Source organism: Kwoniella mangroviensis, chromosome 3 (assembly GCF_000507465.2).
Source record: "Kwoniella mangroviensis CBS 8507 chromosome 3, whole genome shotgun sequence".
NCBI lineage: Eukaryota > Fungi > Basidiomycota > Tremellomycetes > Tremellales > Cryptococcaceae > Kwoniella > Kwoniella mangrovensis.
The window spans coordinates 1038151-1059367 of NC_088829.1; the positions used below are offsets into that span (position 1 = coordinate 1038151).

The 21217-nt window shown below is 46.6% G+C and overlaps 9 protein-coding genes across 9 annotated transcripts; 4 read left to right on the top strand and 5 right to left on the bottom strand.

The window, feature by feature from the left end:
• Nucleotides 1-35: 35 nt before the first annotated feature.
• On the bottom strand, nt 36-1278 carry I203_108200 (uncharacterized protein; the record flags this gene model as incomplete). The annotated part of the gene is made up of 7 exons (XM_019148375.1): nt 36-186; nt 367-404; nt 459-569; nt 662-771; nt 859-914; nt 977-1114; nt 1199-1278. 7 exons carry the CDS (start codon nt 1276-1278, stop codon nt 36-38), a joined length of 684 nt encoding a protein of 227 aa, XP_019002608.1.
• A 1234-nt stretch (nt 1279-2512) lies between these two features.
• I203_108201 (uncharacterized protein) lies at nt 2513-3711 on the top strand (the record flags this gene model as incomplete). The annotated part of the gene is made up of 2 exons (XM_019148376.1): nt 2513-2752; nt 2842-3711. 2 exons carry the CDS (start codon nt 2513-2515, stop codon nt 3709-3711), a joined length of 1110 nt encoding a protein of 369 aa, XP_019002609.1.
• A 134-nt stretch (nt 3712-3845) lies between these two features.
• Nucleotides 3846-5657, bottom strand: I203_108202 (histone acetyltransferase ESA1; the record flags this gene model as incomplete). The annotated part of the gene is made up of 3 exons (XM_019148377.1): nt 3846-4023; nt 4084-5465; nt 5553-5657. 3 exons carry the CDS (start codon nt 5655-5657, stop codon nt 3846-3848), a joined length of 1665 nt encoding a protein of 554 aa, XP_019002610.1.
• Nucleotides 5658-6133: 476 nt separating this feature from the next.
• On the top strand, nt 6134-9424 carry I203_108203 (uncharacterized protein; the record flags this gene model as incomplete). Its single annotated transcript, XM_019148378.1, has 7 exons — nt 6134-6821; nt 6884-7714; nt 7769-7939; nt 7989-8375; nt 8463-8558; nt 8619-8752; nt 8819-9424. The coding sequence occupies 7 exons, from the start codon at nt 6134-6136 to the stop codon at nt 9422-9424; spliced, it is 2913 nt and encodes a 970-aa protein (XP_019002611.1).
• Nucleotides 9425-10991: 1567 nt separating this feature from the next.
• Nucleotides 10992-15328, top strand: I203_108204 (uncharacterized protein; the record flags this gene model as incomplete). The annotated part of the gene is made up of 6 exons (XM_065518346.1): nt 10992-11222; nt 11281-12135; nt 12190-14290; nt 14404-14456; nt 14506-14811; nt 14903-15328. The coding sequence occupies 6 exons, from the start codon at nt 10992-10994 to the stop codon at nt 15326-15328; spliced, it is 3972 nt and encodes a 1323-aa protein (XP_065372711.1).
• Nucleotides 15329-15715: 387 nt separating this feature from the next.
• On the bottom strand, nt 15716-16903 carry I203_108205 (uncharacterized protein; the record flags this gene model as incomplete). The annotated part of the gene is made up of 4 exons (XM_019148380.1): nt 15716-16507; nt 16578-16644; nt 16716-16752; nt 16807-16903. The coding sequence occupies 4 exons, from the start codon at nt 16901-16903 to the stop codon at nt 15716-15718; spliced, it is 993 nt and encodes a 330-aa protein (XP_019002613.1).
• Nucleotides 16904-17435: 532 nt separating this feature from the next.
• I203_108206 (uncharacterized protein) lies at nt 17436-18019 on the top strand (the record flags this gene model as incomplete). Its single annotated transcript, XM_019148381.1, has 5 exons — nt 17436-17457; nt 17534-17649; nt 17709-17729; nt 17796-17895; nt 17952-18019. The coding sequence occupies 5 exons, from the start codon at nt 17436-17438 to the stop codon at nt 18017-18019; spliced, it is 327 nt and encodes a 108-aa protein (XP_019002614.1).
• A 220-nt stretch (nt 18020-18239) lies between these two features.
• Nucleotides 18240-18898, bottom strand: I203_108207 (small nuclear ribonucleoprotein Sm D2; the record flags this gene model as incomplete). The annotated part of the gene is made up of 5 exons (XM_019148382.1): nt 18240-18259; nt 18325-18359; nt 18434-18495; nt 18595-18808; nt 18894-18898. The coding sequence occupies 5 exons, from the start codon at nt 18896-18898 to the stop codon at nt 18240-18242; spliced, it is 336 nt and encodes a 111-aa protein (XP_019002615.1).
• A 419-nt stretch (nt 18899-19317) lies between these two features.
• On the bottom strand, nt 19318-21156 carry I203_108208 (uncharacterized protein; the record flags this gene model as incomplete). Its single annotated transcript, XM_065518347.1, has 8 exons — nt 19318-19384; nt 19445-19495; nt 19615-19769; nt 19817-20354; nt 20399-20474; nt 20636-20733; nt 20794-20877; nt 21044-21156. 8 exons carry the CDS (start codon nt 21154-21156, stop codon nt 19318-19320), a joined length of 1182 nt encoding a protein of 393 aa, XP_065372712.1.
• Between the last annotated feature and the right edge of the window lie 61 nt (nt 21157-21217).

Consider the following 21217-nt stretch of genomic DNA (forward strand, 5'->3'; position numbering starts at 1 on the left):
ATCTCGCCAGGAGATTGAGAATCAGGACAAATCCCCTAGTATCTTGGGACCATTTCTCGGGTGGTGCGCTTGTAATGATAGTAGCCATTAGCGGGAACTTGAGGCACACCTCGAGCACCGACCCCACCGTTGGCTCGAGTGGTCGTACCATCCCAAGCTTCGGCGGGCCATCGAAGGATGAAGATGCTGTGGCAGTGAGTCAGTCTAACGTTGTCTCGAGACGAGCGGAGGAGGGCACAAGGATACGGTCGTAGGATAAGTAGAGGACAGATGGACGAAAAGCAGAGAAGATAAAGGTTAGGTTCGAGTTCATAGCGAGAGGTCGAAGATGAGGATGAGTGAAACTTGATAAAATTTAAAACTCACATAAGCATACATAGAGCAGCCGTCAACCCCATCCACATCTACACGCATGGACCAGTCAGCTTGCCCATTGAGGATGCTTAAGCTGAACTCACAGCTGGTCCGAAGCTAACTTCGATATCCGAAAGTTCGAAAGCTCTATGAGCGATACTCCAACCGTAAATCGAGAATAGCCAAGAAATGACGACAAGGAGAGTAGCAAGACCCTGGTGAATAGCGATTAAATAGGTCAGCGATTTTTGCAATCATGTCGAGCATATACGAGGGACGGATTTGTGCATAATAGTCGACCACTCACCATGGTGTAAACGAAGAATACTCTGTTTCCAACCGTTCTCAACGCTTTGGATTCGTGTACGAATAGGAGAGGGAGGATGGCGAGGACAGTGAAGAAGACGAAGATGACGGCTGTGAGCCAATGCAAGCAGTGTATCAGCTCAATCACTAATCATTAAAGAAGGAACGACCATAAGAGCCAGATGTCGTTATACTCACAAATAGCCCATAACATCATTCCACCGGTCAAGGCTTTGTTGACATGCGGTTCGTATCTATATCAAGTTCGTCAGATGGAGCGACCACAGGATTGCTTGTTAAAAGCTCGATGACTCACTCGTAAGCTACTGCGTTGGGTAGACAAAAGGTGGATGAACACCATCCGAAAGCACCAAAGTTCGTACCTCCATCGGTCTCGGGCAGTCTCAGGAAACTGATTGATTGGATGAAAGGTGATGAGAAGGTGTTAAGGATGCTATTTAAGATTGTTGTTAGTTGAGTGTCTACCCATGTGGATCGTTCATGCAGTGTCTATATGTAGGTTGACTGCATGACTTACACTAAGATTAAAGCGGCAAATGCCAAAGTAAATAGGATGATGACATGAGCACCGTAGGGGATTCTTTCTCTCCAACCCATATTGATAGTTCTATCGTTGATTGACGTTATGTGATGTAAATCGACGTCTGTGCGTTGATATAGGGTGTATCTCAAAACGACACTTGTCAAAGATCGATTACGAAGATGAAGTCGAAGAAGTGAGTCGATGGAAGAAATGCGAAAAGCGATCATCGCAGATCAAGCCCTTTTGTATCTTTTTTGTGGAGTCTTCACGAACCCCAGTGTTGTAATCTGCATCCACCTTGTCAGCCGGAGTCGTCGAACAAAAACATTACATTCACCTTCCAAATCAAAAGGGCTGACTCGGGAGGTATTGTCCATACAGGATCGTGGAGAAGCATAATAAGAATAAGTACTCTGTGCTAAAATGAGGATGTTTGACGCACAAAAGACCTTTTCCCATGCATCCTGTTCCGGTGTGTTTAGTGTGTTTAGCCCAAAGGAGGGTCACTCAACCTTGTGACATTCCGATATCGTTCTTTATTGTGCATGTGTGTACATGTGAGGTACCATCAATTCACTTACCCGTCACAGGATATCTCCGAAGGGGTGAAAACATCGACCATAACAAGATCCGCTTTGCACTTCCGTGTTACAAGTAGTACGACATACGAACACACTTGGATTTCTTAGATGCAGTATCACGTCCTATGCATGACTGACATGTCCATAACTTCAATGAAAATAACCGTACGACGAAAGGATCCAACCAACTTCATGAAAGTGGCAGAAAGGCACGTCTGGAAAAATCTATCTACTGAACAACCGCCGCGTCTCGTCAACCTTGATTCCAGTAAATAACTACTCTCCTGCTCGTCGTAATCACTTCATCGCCTTTTCTGAAGCGCGATGCGGCATCTGACAAGTAAATTCTCTTGGCAATGTGTAAAAATACATAAGAAATGCCCAAGTATGCTGAACTGTATTAACATTTAATCGGACGAGATGAAGTTCCGGCCGTGGGTTTCCCTACATGAGTCCTTTCAAGATGCCAAGAGACGTACGTAGAGCAGTGAGTCATGACAAGTCTTGTAGCCGATACATGATATGATATTGGAATCAGGGCTCTCTTGAACTTTATTGCCATATATTCAATATGAGAGAACTGATCAAGAATGCAAAGCTATATATGAGAGAGAAATGTCGAGGATCTTGCCACCGTCTTGCTCATTCCATTCAATTTCTTGATGCGTTGGCAGAAGCACTGACTATCTTTGAATAAACGATATACACATAAGTATTACAGCAAATCATGATAGGTGATATGTTAAATTCCCGAATTTGCCACAGTAATGAGCCGGACGAGTGGGAAGAAGCCTTGGCGGAAGCGATGGAACAATGGGAAGGGCTGACGGAGGTCGGGGAGGATCAGAGACGGAATGGATTAGAATACGATGGGCTAGGAGAAGAAGAGGGGAAGGGAAAAGGACAGGAAGGAGGAAGCCTAGAAGATATCATCGAAGCCATGTTATTCAGTGATTATGATCTTCCGGTAAGTCAGTTGTTCAAAGCTTGAGGCTCACCTCCTAGGACCCAGCTGATATGGCGTATACTCATTATATGGCATATGCTCATTCATAGCAATCGCGAAAACGACAAAGTCCTCAATCTGCGAGATCTGCAAGACGAAATTTGAGGATTGAGACCCATGATTTACCCTGGATACTTGAGGATCAACAGTTAATCATTCAGAGTCCAATCAAAGAAGAACCGGAAGTCATAATTGAATCGCCGAAATCGACCATTCTCAATAGGGCTCGATCACTCTGGTCTACGCTCACTTCTAGATTCGGTACTAGTGATAGATTGTACGTCTCTAGCTCTAGTGGACCGGTAGTACAAAATGTCTGTACGAGGGATCTACAACAGAAATCAAATCCTTACACATATCGAGATTACCATTATTACTTGAAAAAATCCACTGTCGATTACTCTCCACTCATCAGTACATCACCTTCTTCACCGATCATCCAGACTCCTGAAACTCCCTCTGGTCATATTCAGTCGCCTTTGATCATATTTACGCCCACAGGTAAAGCTCAAATGCGTCCAAGGGCTTCTAATTCTCTGCCACTTTCGCTCTACGAGCATGATTTGCACTGTGACGAATGCGAATTGAAGGCCAAGCTTCTCGCAGTGAAGGCACATATGGAGAAAATGAAACGATACAATGACCAGCAGAGTAAGAAACGGGACGCTACATTGCATCGAGGAAGGAAATATCTGTCTAAGGATATAGACGCGATCTGGGGTGTAAGGGTGGATCGGAATGGTTTCAAGTTTCATCCCGCCTTCGCTGAAATCTACGATGAGATGGAATCGAGAGGATTAACATGGGAAATCCAAGAGTTGCAGGAGGTATGGGACATACATAACAGTTTGATGGATGACTTGGAGACAGGAGAAGCACACAAGGATTTAGAGTTGATGCCCCCAGGAAGAAATATTTGATTAATTTACATGTTTGGAACTTTGCTCTCGGATACAACACATCCATCTCATACAATGCTACATGAGTTATTCAAGAAAGGAAAAGATAATAAATAGTAAATAATGTATATATGTAACATGTAGAAAATGTTCCCTTAAAACCCAAAAGCTAATTGCGCACGACTGAAAACGGGTGGTTTCCACTTCAGTGCTGCAGGATTGATCGACCTTCGGTTCTTCGACATGGTCTTTCGGTGTTGGTCCAGCACGGCATCCGTCAGGTGAATAATATGTCCACCTTTGTAGTACTTGATCATTTGAAGTGCTTGACAGCTAGGTTTGACAATAATGGTCAATATGATATACTTAGTCAGAGAACCGTAGCTTACTCACGTATGCATGATATCACCATGAGTGATTGAAGTTTTCTGAGCGATCTCTTCCAGTGATATCTCATCATCACTGTTTAATAATAACTCCACTATCTTCTCTTGCCAGTAGGCTCTGTAACCTAATAGACCTAAATCCGATAATGGTTTCTCTGGACTTCCCAATTTACCTTCTACCTTTGATAATTCGTACGAAAATTCGATTAACAATCTACCATACCCTTTACGTTGATGCTGTGGTAAAGTCAAGATACAAGCCACGTTGTATCCCTCCGGAGACTCTTTCTCCTTTGAGAAGTACCCGATCAAATGACATCCATATTCGTCTTTGATCGTCATGCAATAGTACATGAAAGGGTCCACATCGTAGTACAATGTCTTGTGATCCAGGAAACATTTCGATATCAGACATAGATTCCTACACCATGTTCTCTGACGTCTACCGTCAATTTCGAAAAATGATATATCGTCGTATCGGTAGATCTCGTTGCCTGGTGGATGAAGTAATGTACATTTCGATCGATGCCTTTTCAGTTGGGTGAAAGAGGGGTAATAGAGTAGACAGAATTCGCAGATGTATAGTACAGGTAGATGGGCGTATTCAACAGGATAAGGTGAGAAGTACCAGGTTTCAACTTCATGTTTACCCATCTGGAGTTTATCTAAATTCTTGACTCGACTAACTTCAGAATGTGATTGAGTCATCGATCCTGATGTTCGTAGTTTTTCAATTTCCTGTTTCTTCGAAAATACTTTGGGAGCAGCTTGAGGATTCTGTGGTCCAGATAAATCTATTTCGCCATCACCATCTAAATCACCATCTGACCCTGCCATACTGATATCTCCATCTCCATCAACCACTTCATCATCTTCTTCCCCGTCTTCTTCATCATCCGCAATTGAACTCGTAGCATCTTTACCCCTTCTCTTCTGTGTCACTTTACCTTGTGAAGTACCCTTTGACAGAGGATGCTGGGCTTTCCCAACAGCAGATGCCGCTTTCGTGGCTGCCTTCTTCAACAGACTACCTGAAGGTCTAGGTGATCCAGTCGTTCGGGTAGGCGTCGAAGCACCAGGTGTAGCCTTTCCAACTTTTTCCTTCTTCTTCTTATCCTCTTCTTTTGGCTTTGGCCATTCCATCTCCTTATCGATGATCAACCTGCTTCCACCTACCCATTCGTCCAATCGCTTGTTGAACTCGACATAGTGGACGTAGTATTCTGTGTCATCCCTTGGATCCGGAGGTGGTGCGTCGGGAGGGAGAGGGGGTGCAAATGCGGATGGTTTGGGTTTGGGCCGTGTTGATAGGATCTCAGCTTTTCGCTGTTCATCTTGTCCGTTTGGTAAAGGTTTTCGAACGAATATTTTGACTCCGGGTACAACGTCCTATCCGACGGAATAACAATGTCAACAAAAGGTTTAATATGTCATGGAGATCACGATGAAGACCATTCGAATAGGAGTATGACTCACATCAAGATCATATGATCCCGGTTCAGCGACAGTGGGTGCAGGTGAACCACCTTCACTGCCAGCCCTTCCACTCCCGTGCGGTGTGGAAGGCGTTGAAGGAGCCATGACAAGGGGTTATCGCCGTCGAGGATATCTCGCTATTGAGAGGTGATAGAGACTTGCTTGGAGCGGGATGCAGGAGGTCGAGACGTGATTCGTGGAGCGCACTCGAGATCTGGATGGGCTGAGTGAGGTGTAGTGATGGTAAAATGGAGTCGAAGATGGAATGTTGAGGATTTGTCACTTGTGGAAAAAGAGATAAACACGTAATCAAGCAGGGTGAAAAGCGGGGGAGGACCCAAAGTGGGGGGCTGAGATAAATGATTGCATGTGAATGTGGCACTCACTATCCCCCTTAACCAAACAACAAGATGCTACTCGTAGCTTGCAGCGATAACCGGGGCCAACTTGCTATTCATGACACGTCCAGCGTCATTAGCGACTCCTATCTTGCTAGCTATCAACACCACCATATCAGCATCGAGATACACCCAAGGTGTTCCCTGAGAAACACGTGAGCTATGCCGACCTGATCAAGCAGAATGTCATCCTACTTTCCCTTCTCATCCTCCTCATCTTCCGTCTCTCACCCGGCCAACACCGTCAATCTGGATGACCCACATCTTCAAGTGACCATAACCCCCTCGGCATCAGCTTACTACGCCGGAGAGACCTTCTCGGTCACTATAAAGTTTACCAATACTCGCACACCACCTGCAGATGCCTCTTTCCCGAGAACACCGGTGTCTGTACCCCCTACAGCTGATGTGAGAAGCGCTTCTTCGGCTGGAAGACAGTTACCTCCCTTTGAATCACGAGATGGGATATCTTCGATACAGGATCCACCTACGAGGAAAGGTCAGATAGGATTGAACCTATCTACCATACCTTTAGCATATCAAAATGCCAATGCTGAAGCTGGCCCATCACGCCTTACCACACCATTATCAATGAACTCGACCCCTGGCCCCCCAGCGACAGATCCTGGATTCCCTTATAGTCCAGGAGCCAATCCAGCTTACAGAGCACCAGGATGGTCCGGAAAGGGTACAGGGCCACTTTCGCCGACTAGGGAGAAACCTATGAACTTCAGGAGTCCAGATGGATGGGGTAATAAGGATAATGGAGGTGCAAAACAAGCAGGTAATAGTAGAAGAACAAGGAGTTTAGCATTGGGTAAAGGGACGATGAGTCCTCAGGAACTGGTGTGGGCTCTTGGAGGTCAGCCGAGTAAGTGACTGAGATCAGCTTCTGAATGGGAGATATTCTTTGCTGAGCCCAATCCCGTTCAGCACCGCCCCCATTACCATCTCGTCGGCCGCAGTCTGCTGCCATTCCTTCGCATCATCCTCACTCACGCAAGATATCCATCACAAACTTCCCTCTATCGCCTCCATCGGATGAATCCATAAATCAAATTCTGTCACCACCGCTACGCCCTTCCTCAACGAGTGACGGTCCATCAAGGCCACCCCTGACGAGAGGGAACAGCTCGACAAGCTCTATAGGTACCTCAGCTGATGACGATACGTTTTTGTCGAACGAAGCATTGACCAGGCAAAAATCGCGTCCTACACCCTCACCTCTGGCTCATGGAAGAACCCCATCGTATCATAATGCATACGGAGCCTCGTTTCTCGGTCTGGGAACCCCGCCACCCATGCCACCTCCTACACATCCATATATCCGAGAACGCATACCGGCGGATAGAGGAACTACGACTGTGCTATGGGCGTATACGAGATTGGTGGCTCAGTTTCATCCTTCCAACACATACATACCGCCAGACCCCCTATTACCTCTCAGATCGATGTTACTCCATCAACCAGTAGGATCAGGATCGCTGAACCCGACTTCGTCTCTAACACCTAGCGGTTCAAATTCCGGTGGATCATCAAGATGGCAGCTTAGCTTTGGTACAGGTGCGATAGGTAATTCGACTCAACCAAGTTTGACGGGTAGCTTATTCGGATTAGCAAAGGACCTGGTCATGGGAGGCAGCGGTGGTAGCTTGGAGGAAGAACGGAAAAGAGTGTGGAATATGAAGGACCTACCCGTATTGGAGACGACCAGAAGTCTGTTGGGTGTAGATGTAAAGTTGAAAGAAGGCGAAAGTAAGGAATGTGAGTACGTCGTGTAACAGCTGCTAGATACGCTCTGATATTGAGAACGCATAGACGTATACACCCTCAAATTACCTTCTACCTTACCTCCCGCACACCGTGGAAAGGCTTTTCGATTTTCCTACGATTTGATAGTGTCACTCAATGTATCTTTACCGGGAGGAGGCGGACGACAGAAATCAAGGGATATCAGTATACCCATTAGGGTATGGTCGAATGTCTCAGGTGAGCTAAGTGTTTAAAGTGCGCTTATCCAAGCTGACGGTTCGTCCAGTTACCCATCCATTTCGCACATATAATGTTCTACAGCCCATCATTCAAACGAAGGAGGAAGGCATGGTACAAGAAGTCGAAACCGAAGTGCAAGAGGTCGAACATTCGACGCCAGTGCCCAACGGTGGTATTGAGCGTCGCCGGCGTTCTAGCGCATCTGAGAAGCATCGATGGAAGACCGGTGATACCCAAGAATCCCTTCAAGCCTATGCTCGTCATTTACTCGATACACTCGAACCTGTTTCTCCACCTTTGCCAAACGGACCATCACCAAAATTACCTTCTCTCCGTCCTGGTAGAGTCAACGCTAGACTACCGAGATCCCGAGTGGTCAGCCCATCCTCGTCAAAATTTGATATACCGCCATTGACCCCCAAAGAGCAGAATGGTGAAGTGGTTGGAAGGAAGTCTGAAACCTTGCTTGCTATACCGGGACAAGGTTTGGGCAGAGCATTTAAACCACGACCTAGGCAAGGGACCCTGCTTGAAGGGGATGATGAATTGGTTGAGGAAGGTTTGGAAGCTGGGTGTGGAGACGCAGTCGAGATATTAAGTCGCCATTCACCAAAGGGTGAGTCAGCTAGCAGTATGATCGTTTGTGCAGAAGCTGACGATTGGGATATGATCACAGCCTCATATGATATTGCCAAAGACGGTGAAGTTGTAGCAGTATTGACGCTGATAAAGACCACTTATCGGCTGGGAGAGACTGTATTGGGAGTGGTGACTTTCAACGAGCCAGAAACCGAGCGGAGAGTACTCAAGGTGAGTCTAGCCATTGACATGATAGTAAAGGACAAATGCCCATTGACGATGCAATGCAACAAACAGTTCTCTGCGTTCCTGGAATCTCACGAAATCATTCCTCAACCCTTACTTCCTCCTCCTGGAAACACTCAACAGTCATTGGGAAGACTGCAAGCTGAACATCGATCTTCATATGTGGTCTCTTCGACACGATTAGCATTTTCCTTGGATATACCTTCAGACGCTACACCGGGGTTCAGTCTCGCTGCCGGTGAAGAAGATGGGAAAGGTGGATTGGAGTGGAAAGTCAAATTACAATTTGTCGTAGCTGTTCCACCTACGCATCATCACCACTCTCATCGTCATTCAGTGGACCACAGAAGGTCTCAAAGTGAAAAATCCCAATCGCCCGTCAAAAAGGGGAAAAACGAAGCTATCAACTTAATTCCAAAGAATGGAATTTCGAATGATCATGATAATAAATTCTATTCGGCTTCCACCACTCTCACTCCCCTGTTACATACCACCGACCCACCTAGGATGAACGGGTCGATGGAAGGCAAAGACGGAGAAAGATCGATGTCGAAATGGCAAGAGATGAAAACAGAGCTGGTAGAGTGCGAGATCCCAGTAAAAGTCTTGGCTGGAAATACCGCTTTCGTAGTCCGACCTTCTGTATGGGTTATATGATACCATCCACTGGAGAGGATGAAACGATAGATTATGTTATGACATGATGTGCTGGCATGATGAGCTTGTATGTACGCTATGCATCATTGGTCATCTATCTCAATCTATTCATGGAGCTATGCCACGAGAGCGAAGATCGCGAGAATGGGAGGGGCGATGTTGACGTGGCATTCTCCGATCGAGGGACTCACGCGTACGAATGATAACACCAAATTGCCCCTCAACGAGGATAACCTTGAACCCATCGCTTTTTCACTTCTCTCATCTCATCGTCAAAGTGTTCACTTATCGTAATTATAGTAGCAAGTAGAATACGGGGATGAATCGAGAAAATAGTCGGACTGGCTCTTTGTTCAAGATGTGAGTACTTTACTCGTTCAGTTATTATCAGCAATATCATCAAAGTCCTGCCATGTCAACTTCCCTTTACACCCAACCATCCACCTCTTCGATATATTCAAATATCGCCTGCTCCTCCCCTCCCCTCCCCTCACACGAATGACGAACCCATCCTGAGTTTATTATATAGGAAGTGCCATCTTATTTGCTCGTTCTACGTTCGTAGTTCTGTGCAGTGCTGTTTCCAGGTTCTCTGAGACTATTCATCCTTCCCTTTTTTGTTTGTATCTGTAATGAAAAGCATAGGAGAATGCTGACTTGGCTATTGGACATTAGGTTAAACTGTCGTATATTACTTTGTATCTCTGTATGATCATATATGTATCGCTTGATCTGTTCTCAAATTGGATTTCAAATCTTGATCACCCAATTCCATTCTTTTCTCTCATGGTATCCTTCCCTCGAGGGATATCAATCACCGTTTCAGCCTATATCATCATAAATCATATCGAACAATCAGTTGCAATCTCTCTTCGTCTGATAACTCCATGCCTTGACCATCGAAGTCTGCAGCTTGAGGAGATCGAACGTTGATCAACCAACCTTCGTCCAATTTTCCTTTTCAGAGCACAGACGTGCCTTCTCGCACTGCAGTTGTTGTCCTTCTCTTGACTGAACCAGCTTTACTGGTAGAAGCGACTCCTGCACCCCCATTTGTGCTCTTGTAGATCCCGCAATTAGACACGAAATATGACTGTGGTACCGACGGGGGTCGCTCAGCGCCACTGACGAAGTGAACGGTGGTGGGATACTATCGAGAGTGTGTGAACAAGGTACAGATGATGACACATGTCCTGATGAGGCCAGGACGGCAGTCAAACCAGAACAGCCAGGATGAGAGGATAACATATGCATACGTATACAACTTCTCCCTTCCTACCGCATGATGTGGGATCAGGAAGGGATAGATGGAGATAAGGGTGGGTTCATATGTGCCACAAGTGCAGTACCACCACCACTGACGCGATTCTGATGAAAAATGGGAAATGGACTGAGATGACTCTCTTTGCTGGAATCACAGCATATCCACAACCTATCACCCTCTCTCTCCCTCTCTCTCTCTCTTCACCATCAATCACTATAGTAGCACTAGATGCCATCCTTATACCTCACATAGATACATGGTCCTCGGTCAGGCAGCAACCTCAATCAAACGATCGATGCTGTCATGGCATCCTCGTCAAATTCACCAGTAACACCCCTCTCCATTCCCGGTTCATCTTCCAGATCTCCCACAAACAGCACCGCCGATTCTCCTCATGGCAGTACCCCACATTCAGCCATCATATCATATCCTGCAGACTGGAGCAACAGTCGAGGCTCATCGATGTATGAAAACTATGGGAGACCAAGCTTGGATAACGAGTCGTACAAAGGGAATGTAGAACCTCCTATCCCAGTAAGTTAAATCGATGATTTCGGAATGCGTACATCTCTAAATGCTTTTCTGTCTGTAGATGTCAGCATCATCCTCATCATCCTCCTCGCAACCCATTTTCGACTGGCCATCTCGTACGGGTCAGTCCACTGCATACAGCAACCCGATCCGGAGAGATCCTCATAACCATGCAGACCTATTCGAACCTCACAGTTCCAGCTCAGAGGACGATGTCATCCCTCGGCCGTATGAAGTTCGTAGGGGATCGGCTTTCCGTTCGACAACAGATTCCCTCATGCATGATGGTCAACCTATCGATCCTGAGTTCAGCAGTGCGGGACCACCAGTAGAAGGATACAATTTTGATCCACCACCTCAGTTCAATCGGACTTTCTCCTCGCCCTTGCCTCAACGTCTAGGTTATCTCCGCCACCCCTTATCACCCGTCTATGATCCGTTGGGAACAGGTCATCCACCCCCTATGTCATCCATTACTGAACCCCCACCAACTGCCAAACCCCCTCCTACAGCTCTCCATTCCGTCTCACTCGAATTTGCAGACTCACTCCAATCCGCTATCCAGATCCTTCTTCATCTATCGCCACCGCATCTTCTTGATAACGCCAAAGAGCAATACTCGGGATGTACGGTCCAGGTACCTGCTACTTCCCTATCAGCTCTTCTCACATCAATGCGAGGCCTCAACTTCTTATCAGCAAATGCGGAGGAACTGGTGGAGGGCTTAGATCATGGGCCGTTGATGCGTAAAGGAGAGGATTTCGATATCGGAGAACTACTCCAGAACGTAGCGGATATGTTGAGTGGGCAGGCATCACAGAAGGCGGTAGATTTTGTCTTATTCCATGGGGACGTAGGAATCAAACATGTCAGCGTACATGGAGACGGGGAGGGTCTGGGATATGCTCTAAGTCATGTAAGCAATCTATTAATTTTAACTTCCGCACGTTTGGTTCTAACTTCGTTATAGGTTATACGGCAAATCCTCCTTGTTACCAACCGAGAAGATACGATCGAGCTAGGTCTACAAGTCATACCTCAGAGCCCTTCTCTCACGCCTCGAATCGGTCAAACATTGACCGAAACGGAGATCGACCGCTATCGCGGTCAAAAGTCAGCCTCAAGCTCTAGATCAAATTCTCCCGGTCGAACCTCTCTACAACCTCCCGGACCCAACGAAGGACCTCTATTATGTGTATTCGAGATAGTGCATAATATATCGCAGACTGTAGATTCAACTCATGCCACCCCAAAGGCAGAACTCAATCCTTTCACCAACCTCGCTGAAGAAGCAGAATCGATAAAACCGAATTTTGATACCCTTCTTTGCAACAGGTTGCTCCAGGAGCAAAATGCGACGCTACGGGTCGATGTCCAACCATCATCACCTTCGGGTAGTGGAATGCCCAGACGTGCTTATGAGTTGTCGATACTCCTATCCCGTGGGAAACCGATAGTGGAGCCTACACCTCTATCGATGGAGGAAGAAGCCATCCGACAACCCTTCTCCTCCATGCGATTAGCTCGGGAACCCACTCTTAGCGAGTTATCAGAATTCGCCGAATCCCTCAGAACCAAGAAGGTCGCTATCCACGCTAATCTGAGCAGCGTCTTTGCTCGACATCTGACTAGTTACCTCGCTGCATGGGGAATGGACATCTCACATATCCCCATCGATGGGGATGAAGCTGATCGAGCGAAAACTTTGTCGACAGGAAGGCATGATTCAGGCTATGGAGGTTCAACTGCCGGCTCCACACCAGCTGGTGATGTCCCTATGTCATTGGTCCTATCAGCAAGAGACCAAGGTCGTTTTATCATCGTCGATGACGATATCACCGTTCTTCGCAGGGAATTATTCAGGATACGGGCTGAACTGCACCCATTGTCACTCAAGCCTCGGTTGAACAAACGTCCATCCCTATCAGCGAGAACTCGATCAACACCTCACGTTCGTCAAGTCACTCAAAGACCGGCAAGTGCAATATTAATCCATTTCACCTCTTTGGCGAAATACAACCAAGTCCGGGACGTGGTATCAAGCTTTGTAGGGGCACCATGGTCGACCGGTTCAGGCGCTTACATCCATCCTGAAGTTATGGTCATTCCCAAACCGGTTGGTCCACGTCGATTCCTCACGGCTCTTCATACAGCTGTCAATCAACCTATTGTTGATCCCTTCTTCTCCCCAATCGCCACTTCCCCGCGATCACCTGGTGGTGGATACTTTGGTGGTGGCTCTCGTACGCCAACAGAAAGAGAGAATGGCTTCTTTGATTCGGTCGCAGAAGAATCTCCAGATGAGGGTGGGAAAGCCGATGGGGGGTTACCGAAACCAAGATCGCCTTTAGGGGAACATCCCCCATCAGCTGCTCAAATCGTTCGAACAGACAATGGTTTGCACCTGTCACTTCCTACTCCTGGGGAAATACTTGCGACACCGGCCAATGAGTATTTCTCCAGTGCATCAAGGTCAACGCCAAGTGGATCGGGAGCTTCCGGTGTCGTCATGCAGAGTCCGGATGGTCGACCATACGGAATGTTTTTCGAACCACCAGTCAAGAATGAGCGACGAGCATCCACTCACCGAATACCCTCTGACACTCTCAGACGGAAACCGACTAGCCGACGGACCTCTGCTGGTGGTGAAGAGATACCTTCTTCCCCTGCTCTATCGCCTAGCAATTCTAGAAGGGTCTCTAACGTCACCAACTCCGGTGGTACAGACGAACGAAGAGGTTCGGTATCAGAAAGGCCCGGACATGCTCGTGTCAACTCTAGGCGAAGGACCTTACCTGTTTCGGAATCGCCGATCGTGGCCGTCGGACGTGATCGGTCAGCTACGATCACTCAAGGGCAACGGCGATCTGCACCAGGACACTCTCCTGTCATTCCTTCACCTCGAGCAGACCAAGGTACTTTCCAACCCCCTCGACCACCGAAGAAAGATCCGGCATCGACTACTGCAGAAGACGTGGAGATCGACACCAAGAAAGCTGCTCCTCGACCGGTCAAGAAAGTGGACAAGAACGATGTTGTTGTCCCTCCTATCAACGTCCTGATTGTAGAAGGTAAGTCGTTCAGGAGTATGTGCCACGCTGACGCATCGCAGATAACCCTATCAACCAAAATATCTTGAGTATGTTCTTGCGTAAGAAGAAAATCAAGCATCAGTCGGCCAAAGATGGTCAAGAAGCGGTTGAGAAGTGGCGAACGGGAGGTTTCCATCTTATATTGGTGAGTATCCGATATGTTATTCAGTTATGACAGTGCTGAGTATCTTTAGATGGATATCCAACTGCCTGTGATGGACGGTATCGAAGCCACCAAGGAAATTCGAAAGATGGAAAGGCATAACAATATAGGAGTATTCCCCTCAACGCCTAGCATTGAACACACTCGTGCACCAAGCGTCGAAGGACCAGTACCATCTTCACCCTTCCGATCATCTGTCATTATCGTCGCTCTCACCGCCTCTTCGTTACAGTCTGATCGAGTTGCCGCGTTAGCAGCAGGATGTAATGATTTCTTGACCAAACCGGTGTCACTCAAATGGCTTGATAAGAAAATCGTAGAATGGGGTTGTATGCAGGTGAGTTGCGTCTGAAGTAGGACATAGCTGATATGATCAGGCTTTGATCGATTTCGATGGATGGAGACGCTGGAAGTCATCCGATCCAAAGGAAGCAAGCGAAATGAAGAAGGGTTTCACACTCGGTCCTCAAGCTGCCGCCAAATCTCTCGCTAGTCGATTACGTATCGAAAGAAAGTCAACACGATCCCCTGCTCCCCCTTCACCTTCTCCTCAAGTACATGTTCAGGTTCCTACGCCCGAAGCCTCGGATACCTCCACTCAGCCACCTACTTTACCTCTTGCACCACCTAATCCACCTCCTTTGACTGAATCAACGGCGGATCCAACTCTTACGAAGGCTTTGCCGTCGGTTCGGGAGGCCTCTGAATCCACCTCTCCTTTGACTAAACAAGTCGGTCTGTTGAAGCTGGATACGGAGGGCAGTGCTGGTGATGCCTCTCAACATCGTTCTGATCCAGGACCTACCGCAACGGAAGAGAAACCTCTGCCCCCTCTACCAACTGAACAATTGTGATCTTTCTGTCTTCATCTATCTCTATTTCTGTCAATTCCTTTTACGATATCGCTACGCCTGTACCCAAATCTTCTTAGACAAGTCACATTCCGATATATTCAATCCATATACGTTATAACCCGTTATACAATTCTTCTTTTTCCCATTCATTCGGTATCAGGAAGACTATCTCAATCACACGAAATTGTAATTTTAATTGATCAGGAAACTTTTGTTGCATCAGTAGCCAATATACATGCATGGCTTGAAAACGGAAATGGAATGTGATGCGAAACGAGCAGAGTGTGCAAAAGTTACATGTGATATACATGAGCAGATATAAGTGATATATGGAAAGTAATGGGGTATGATCTATTACAGGAAGCATGAAAGACTAGATTGATCCATCTAGATGGTAAGGACGAAGTGACCATCTTTCTTGGTCACCTTCAAAGCTTTCAATATATCTGATGAATCCACATTCCTCTCCTTATCTTTACCAAGAGCGTCGATCCATTGACCCAAAGTCAACTCTTTCTCTTCCAGTTTACCGAATCTCTTCTTCAACCTCTTGATTGTCTTGGAAGGGACGTCTGTAGATTCTCCATTCATAGCTGTAGCTGGAATCGCAGTAGTTTCTGACTCTTCAAATTTTCGCTTCTTGTTCTGAGGTTCAGACGACTGGGCATTATCATCATTCTTAGGGTTCTTTGAGTTCGCCTTTGCACCTGTACCGCCTTTATCTCCCTTCCTGCTCCTCTTCTTCTTCTTATCCGCATCTGCATCTCCATTGACGGAAGATGAAGGGACAATATTCGACTGGGCGACCTCGGTAGCACTGGGAGCCTCAGGATTAGGCGTGGTCTCCGCCGGTGATCCTCCCCATGATCTCATTCCACTAGATGGAGCCATCTTGTTCATATCTGTAGCGTATGACCTCTCGAATCCAGCAAATCCACCTCCACGTCCGAAACTACCTCTTTGGAATCCACCTCTACCACCTCTACCCCCTCGCCCAGGTGGACCACCACGCTGTGAGTACTGTGGTTCGGGTGCATTGAGCTGGTTCAATCGGGATGGATGTATGGATGAGCTTGCGGCGGTCGGTGCTGGTTCGGCAGCTGCAGCAGGAGTAGAGGCAGGGGCAGGTGAAGGAGCAGCGGGGTTCTGGAATTGGGAGGATGTCTGGGTTTGTCCGTTCTACAGCATATACGTAGAGAGGGTGATTTGTGAGCTTTAACCGGTGTGAGCTTGTCCGATGCATACTCACCTTTTTGGGACCTTTGTACAATGCTCCTTGGTATTTCTCAGCCTCGGAGACACAAGTAGTATGGCTCCTGTTGATATCGTTCCAGTCAGCACGGGGGTCAAAAGAGCATGAAGGCTGGAAAAGTACACTTGTACTCACTTGTATTCCCCAGGGTTTCTGAAAGTGGTCGAGCAGTCTATTATATCATCGAGATCAGCAAGAGTGCCAAGCACAGGCTGAACCAGCTTACCTAAACAAGTGAATGAAGCATGACATCGATTTCTATGCTGATCGAGCTTTGGCTTCTTGACCGTATCGGCACAAGCATCGCATCTGTTCAATGTCATGATCAGCAGAGGGAAATAAGCAGGCCCATCTGCATACGACTCACTGGAAAGAGACCATATTGGGAGGAGCGTTAGTATGATGATACGAGAGTCGACTGGTGGTAGTACAGAGATGACAGACAGAGGGATGAGATGGGACTCTTTCGTACTCTTGATACTTTTGATAATCTTGATTTTCATTCCTGCATTCCACAAAAATATCTCGAGATGAAATGAATTTTTGCGCCGCGTTCCTGACCGGTCATCGCCGCAACCATAATGGATGTGATTACGTAAAACAGACGAGGTAGGTGACTCATGTTCCCAAAAGTTACATCTCAAAAGACGCGTCTCACTCTCTCACTCACTTTTTCACTCTTTCACTCTTTCATCGTCTCCATCTTCCTCCTCCCCTCGTCTAGCTTTGCGTTTAGGTATAGTCCAAGCCCGTAACACTCACGAGTCTGCTCAGCTCCCACTCCAAAGAGAAATATCTCCAGTTCCACACAAGAACAAGTAGCTCCGTCTGTCATCTCCCCCCGCAACTTCCAACATGTCTCCCATCAACCCAGAGCGTAGGTTGACACTTTTTCTATATCCTCAGGTCATGGTGCGAACCGGTAGCGTAGCTGAGACTGTCGTATTTGACAGCCCGTATCAACTCCAAATACCTTACTCAACATCGTGGTGAGGTGGTCCGTTTGACTGCGAAAGTGATCAAGCTTTCCGGTGACACCGCTACCGTTGAAACCAGTGATGGGAACACTGTGAGTAGAAGCGTGTTTCCTCATAGTCCAAAAAAACTGACTTACTACCTATTTCGTAGCTCGGCGTCCATCTCTCACGAGTAAGCGTCATCTCCATTCTACCGTCGTTGTCGTCGATTTATACCAGATACTGATATGACGGATAGGATATGCACATCGGTGACGGATTCATAGAGATCATCGGTACCGTCAAGGACGACCTGAGTATCAAAGCTCATACCTATATCGAACTAGGGAGTCAACTCGGTATGTATCATGTTCTCTCTTTCTCCCATGCCTTAGCTGATCATCGACATATTTAGATATGAAAGCCGTCAATGCCGTCGTCGAATTCGCTCACAGCGGTAAAGGTCAAGGTGTGCTGGCTTAAAGCGAAGGGCGACGAAGGAAGAGTTATATATGTATTTGTACTATCTGAGTGAGAGATACCCGTCATCTATGTGAAAGAATGATACAATGTACACATGCATTAAATGTAATATGCGATAAGGAAAAATAGGACATCTCTTCTTCTGTTATATTCCTGCGTCCCGTCTCCACCACTTGACCTCCACGTAGTAAATCTATTCACTCTTCAATCAATCTACACATTAAGCTGCGTTACGAAGGACTGTGAATGATGACACCGATATATGTCAGCTTCTGGTTTAGGCATTTCTGAATCTGTCAACTTACCGAGAATGACTGAATCGCCACGAAGGAACATTTTGCTAGGCAGAAGAGCAACCAGCGATCAGCTGAAGCAAATGTGAAGAGTCCTGAGTGAAATACATGGTGCACTCACGAGATGAACCTATCCTTATTCACTGGCTTCTTTCCCTTTCCTTTCGGTGTTTCCGTCCACATCTGAATGATCAATCACATCAGCACTTCATCCTCCGTATATCTCTCATTCACCCATGACTTTCTCCATGTACATTCAGTCGAGCATATTCTATCACTCACCTCTTTCACATTCTCCAAGACCATGTTACAATGCCTATCAAAAGCTTTCACTCTCGCCAGCAACTTCTTGTTATTTCGTAAAGAGATCAACACCTGCGACGAGTTTCGTACGGCCTGTTGTAAGACTGATAAAGGTCCTTGAGAGATCTCATACTCCTCCAACTCTTTTATTTGCGCTTCGTCCAACTCGGATTTGGGTACGTGGGCGTATTGACTGGATGGAGGGGGAAACCAAAGGAAGAACGCAAAGAAGTCAGTGTAGTGTCTTGGTAAGGCTATGGTAGCTGAGATATGCTCACCTCATCTTTTCTTCCTATATGGATTCTGGGTTGTTCTGCGGCGTTTCAGGATGTAGTGTCGATGGATTCAATGCTGTGAGATGATTATATGAAAATATTGAAGTATGAGGGGGGAACATGGAATAACAATGATCGATTGCTGGTTAAGTGAAATGAAGCGAAGCAAGTCAAGAATGCATGAAGCGTGGCGGCATTCTCCGGCAATTGATCATGTGGCACTCCATCGTTCATGTAGTAGACCTCACCATTGTTGATGCGATTGAACGAAATATAAGGTAAGAATAATCCATGCATACATAAAGTATTGAAAGTGGATTGCAAATATATACAATGGAATGAGATGACACTACTTAATCACATACAATCACAGAAATGAGAAGGAGATGTGCACAGAATGCAAAAATATAGTAGGTGCGATCTCACATTATCGATCGACTTCGGCTTTGGCAAAATTCCTTGATGAGATTTTTGCCTCGAATAGCGAATCAAGTCTGGATTTTGTCATATCAGCGATATTCCTCCTATGACAGACAGGAGAACATTAGGCTTACTCATCGACAGTCCTATTCTTCGTTTCTGGGATATAGAGCCATGTCCAGATGCTACCAAGTAGACCTAATCCACCAAAGATGTATCCCACTCTCCCTTTCAGATTCGCCTCGTCGGGGTTAACCAGATACCTAAACTTGATTAGTCTAAGTTCGGAGAGTACGGTACTCACGGTATGATGATATTCGCCAACATCCCACACAACGAATTGACGCAAATTCCTATTCCGACCGTTTTGGATCGTAACTTGGCGGAACTGACTTCTGAGAAAATCACATATCCCAAAGGACCGATACTTCCTTGATAGACAAGTCCGAATATGAGGGTCTACAAGAGGTGTGAGCACGTTATGTATGAGGGTATAGGTGACTCACAAAGACTGCCTCAGCCCATCTAGCCGCTTTGGTATCTGAAATGGAGGAAAAGCCTATGCCGAAATTGATAATGGTACAACCTATCATCCCTCCTAGGAATAATGTTCTTCGTCCAAGCTTGTTCACGGAATACAGAGCAGATAGATTACCGAATACACCAATGGCGGTGACTCCTACACCCAATTTGAAGGAATCTGACGTCGCGAAACCGGCAAGTTGGAAGAAATACGTGCTGTAACCTAATACGAAGATGACACCTGAGATTTGTTGCAGGATGAAGACCATCAGAGCGATGATAGTTCGTCGACGGTCACTGCCTCTGAGACATTGCACGTAGGTGGTCTGAGCGGCATAATGATCTTCTAAAGCGATGGTTTCTTGAATCTGACGGAGATGCAAATCCAGATCTTTCGTACCTAGTACTTGCAGAACCATTCTTGCCTTTTCATCACGCTCCTTTCGCGCTAGATACCAGGGTGATTCGGGAGCGAAAGGCAACCCGATCAAGAGGATGACAGGGAAGATCCATTGTAAAGCACTACGAGTTGATGTCAGATTTGAGTCTCATCGATGGAAACCCACAATGGAATACGATAGGCATTCCTATCCTCTCTAGAACCCAGTCCCTGGATGACGCAATTGGCGATGAATTGACCGACTACATTTCAGCTAGCGTATTCTACCATATTTACTCACCAACAATCCACAAATTGACCAATCCCGTGGTGATTCCTCTGAGTACCACCGGAGAGACCTCGGCACAGTACGCAGAAGCTGCTGAGAGGTACATCCCCAAAGCAAATCCGTTGATGAGCTTACCAATGAGGAGCATGGCATTGTTGTGAGAAGGAGAGAAGAATTGGATGAAGACAGCGCCTATGGAGATGAAAGAAGCGATCGCAATGGAACCTCGACGTCTATACAGGGGTGTTGGTTGTGTTAGTGATGATGAGTTAGATGGTGAGACTGGTACTGACCCGATTCTATCCGCGATCCAGCCAACGGCTATACCACCAAATATACCACCGACCGACCCGACCGAATTGAAAGCACTTTGCCATCTGGCTGGAACAACGTAATCATTTTTGTAAAAATAACCAAAATCGCGACGGAAGCTTGGAGTTGACAGTAGACCACTACTGATCTGAACATCATATCCCCAAAGGACCGCGCCGATGCAAGAGAATCTAAAAGGTAAGTGTCAACTCTCACGGTATAGCAACTCACAAGCACCACATGAAAGCGCGATGATAATCTCTGATTGCTTGCAATGGGCTGATTGCTTTCTCTTCTGCTGCAGCCAACGCGAGTGTGTTGTCACTGATTTGAGGGGTTTCCATCCTGAGTCGCTCTACCACTTCGGCTTCAAGACAATAGCTTTTGCTAGGTGAGATTGATTGA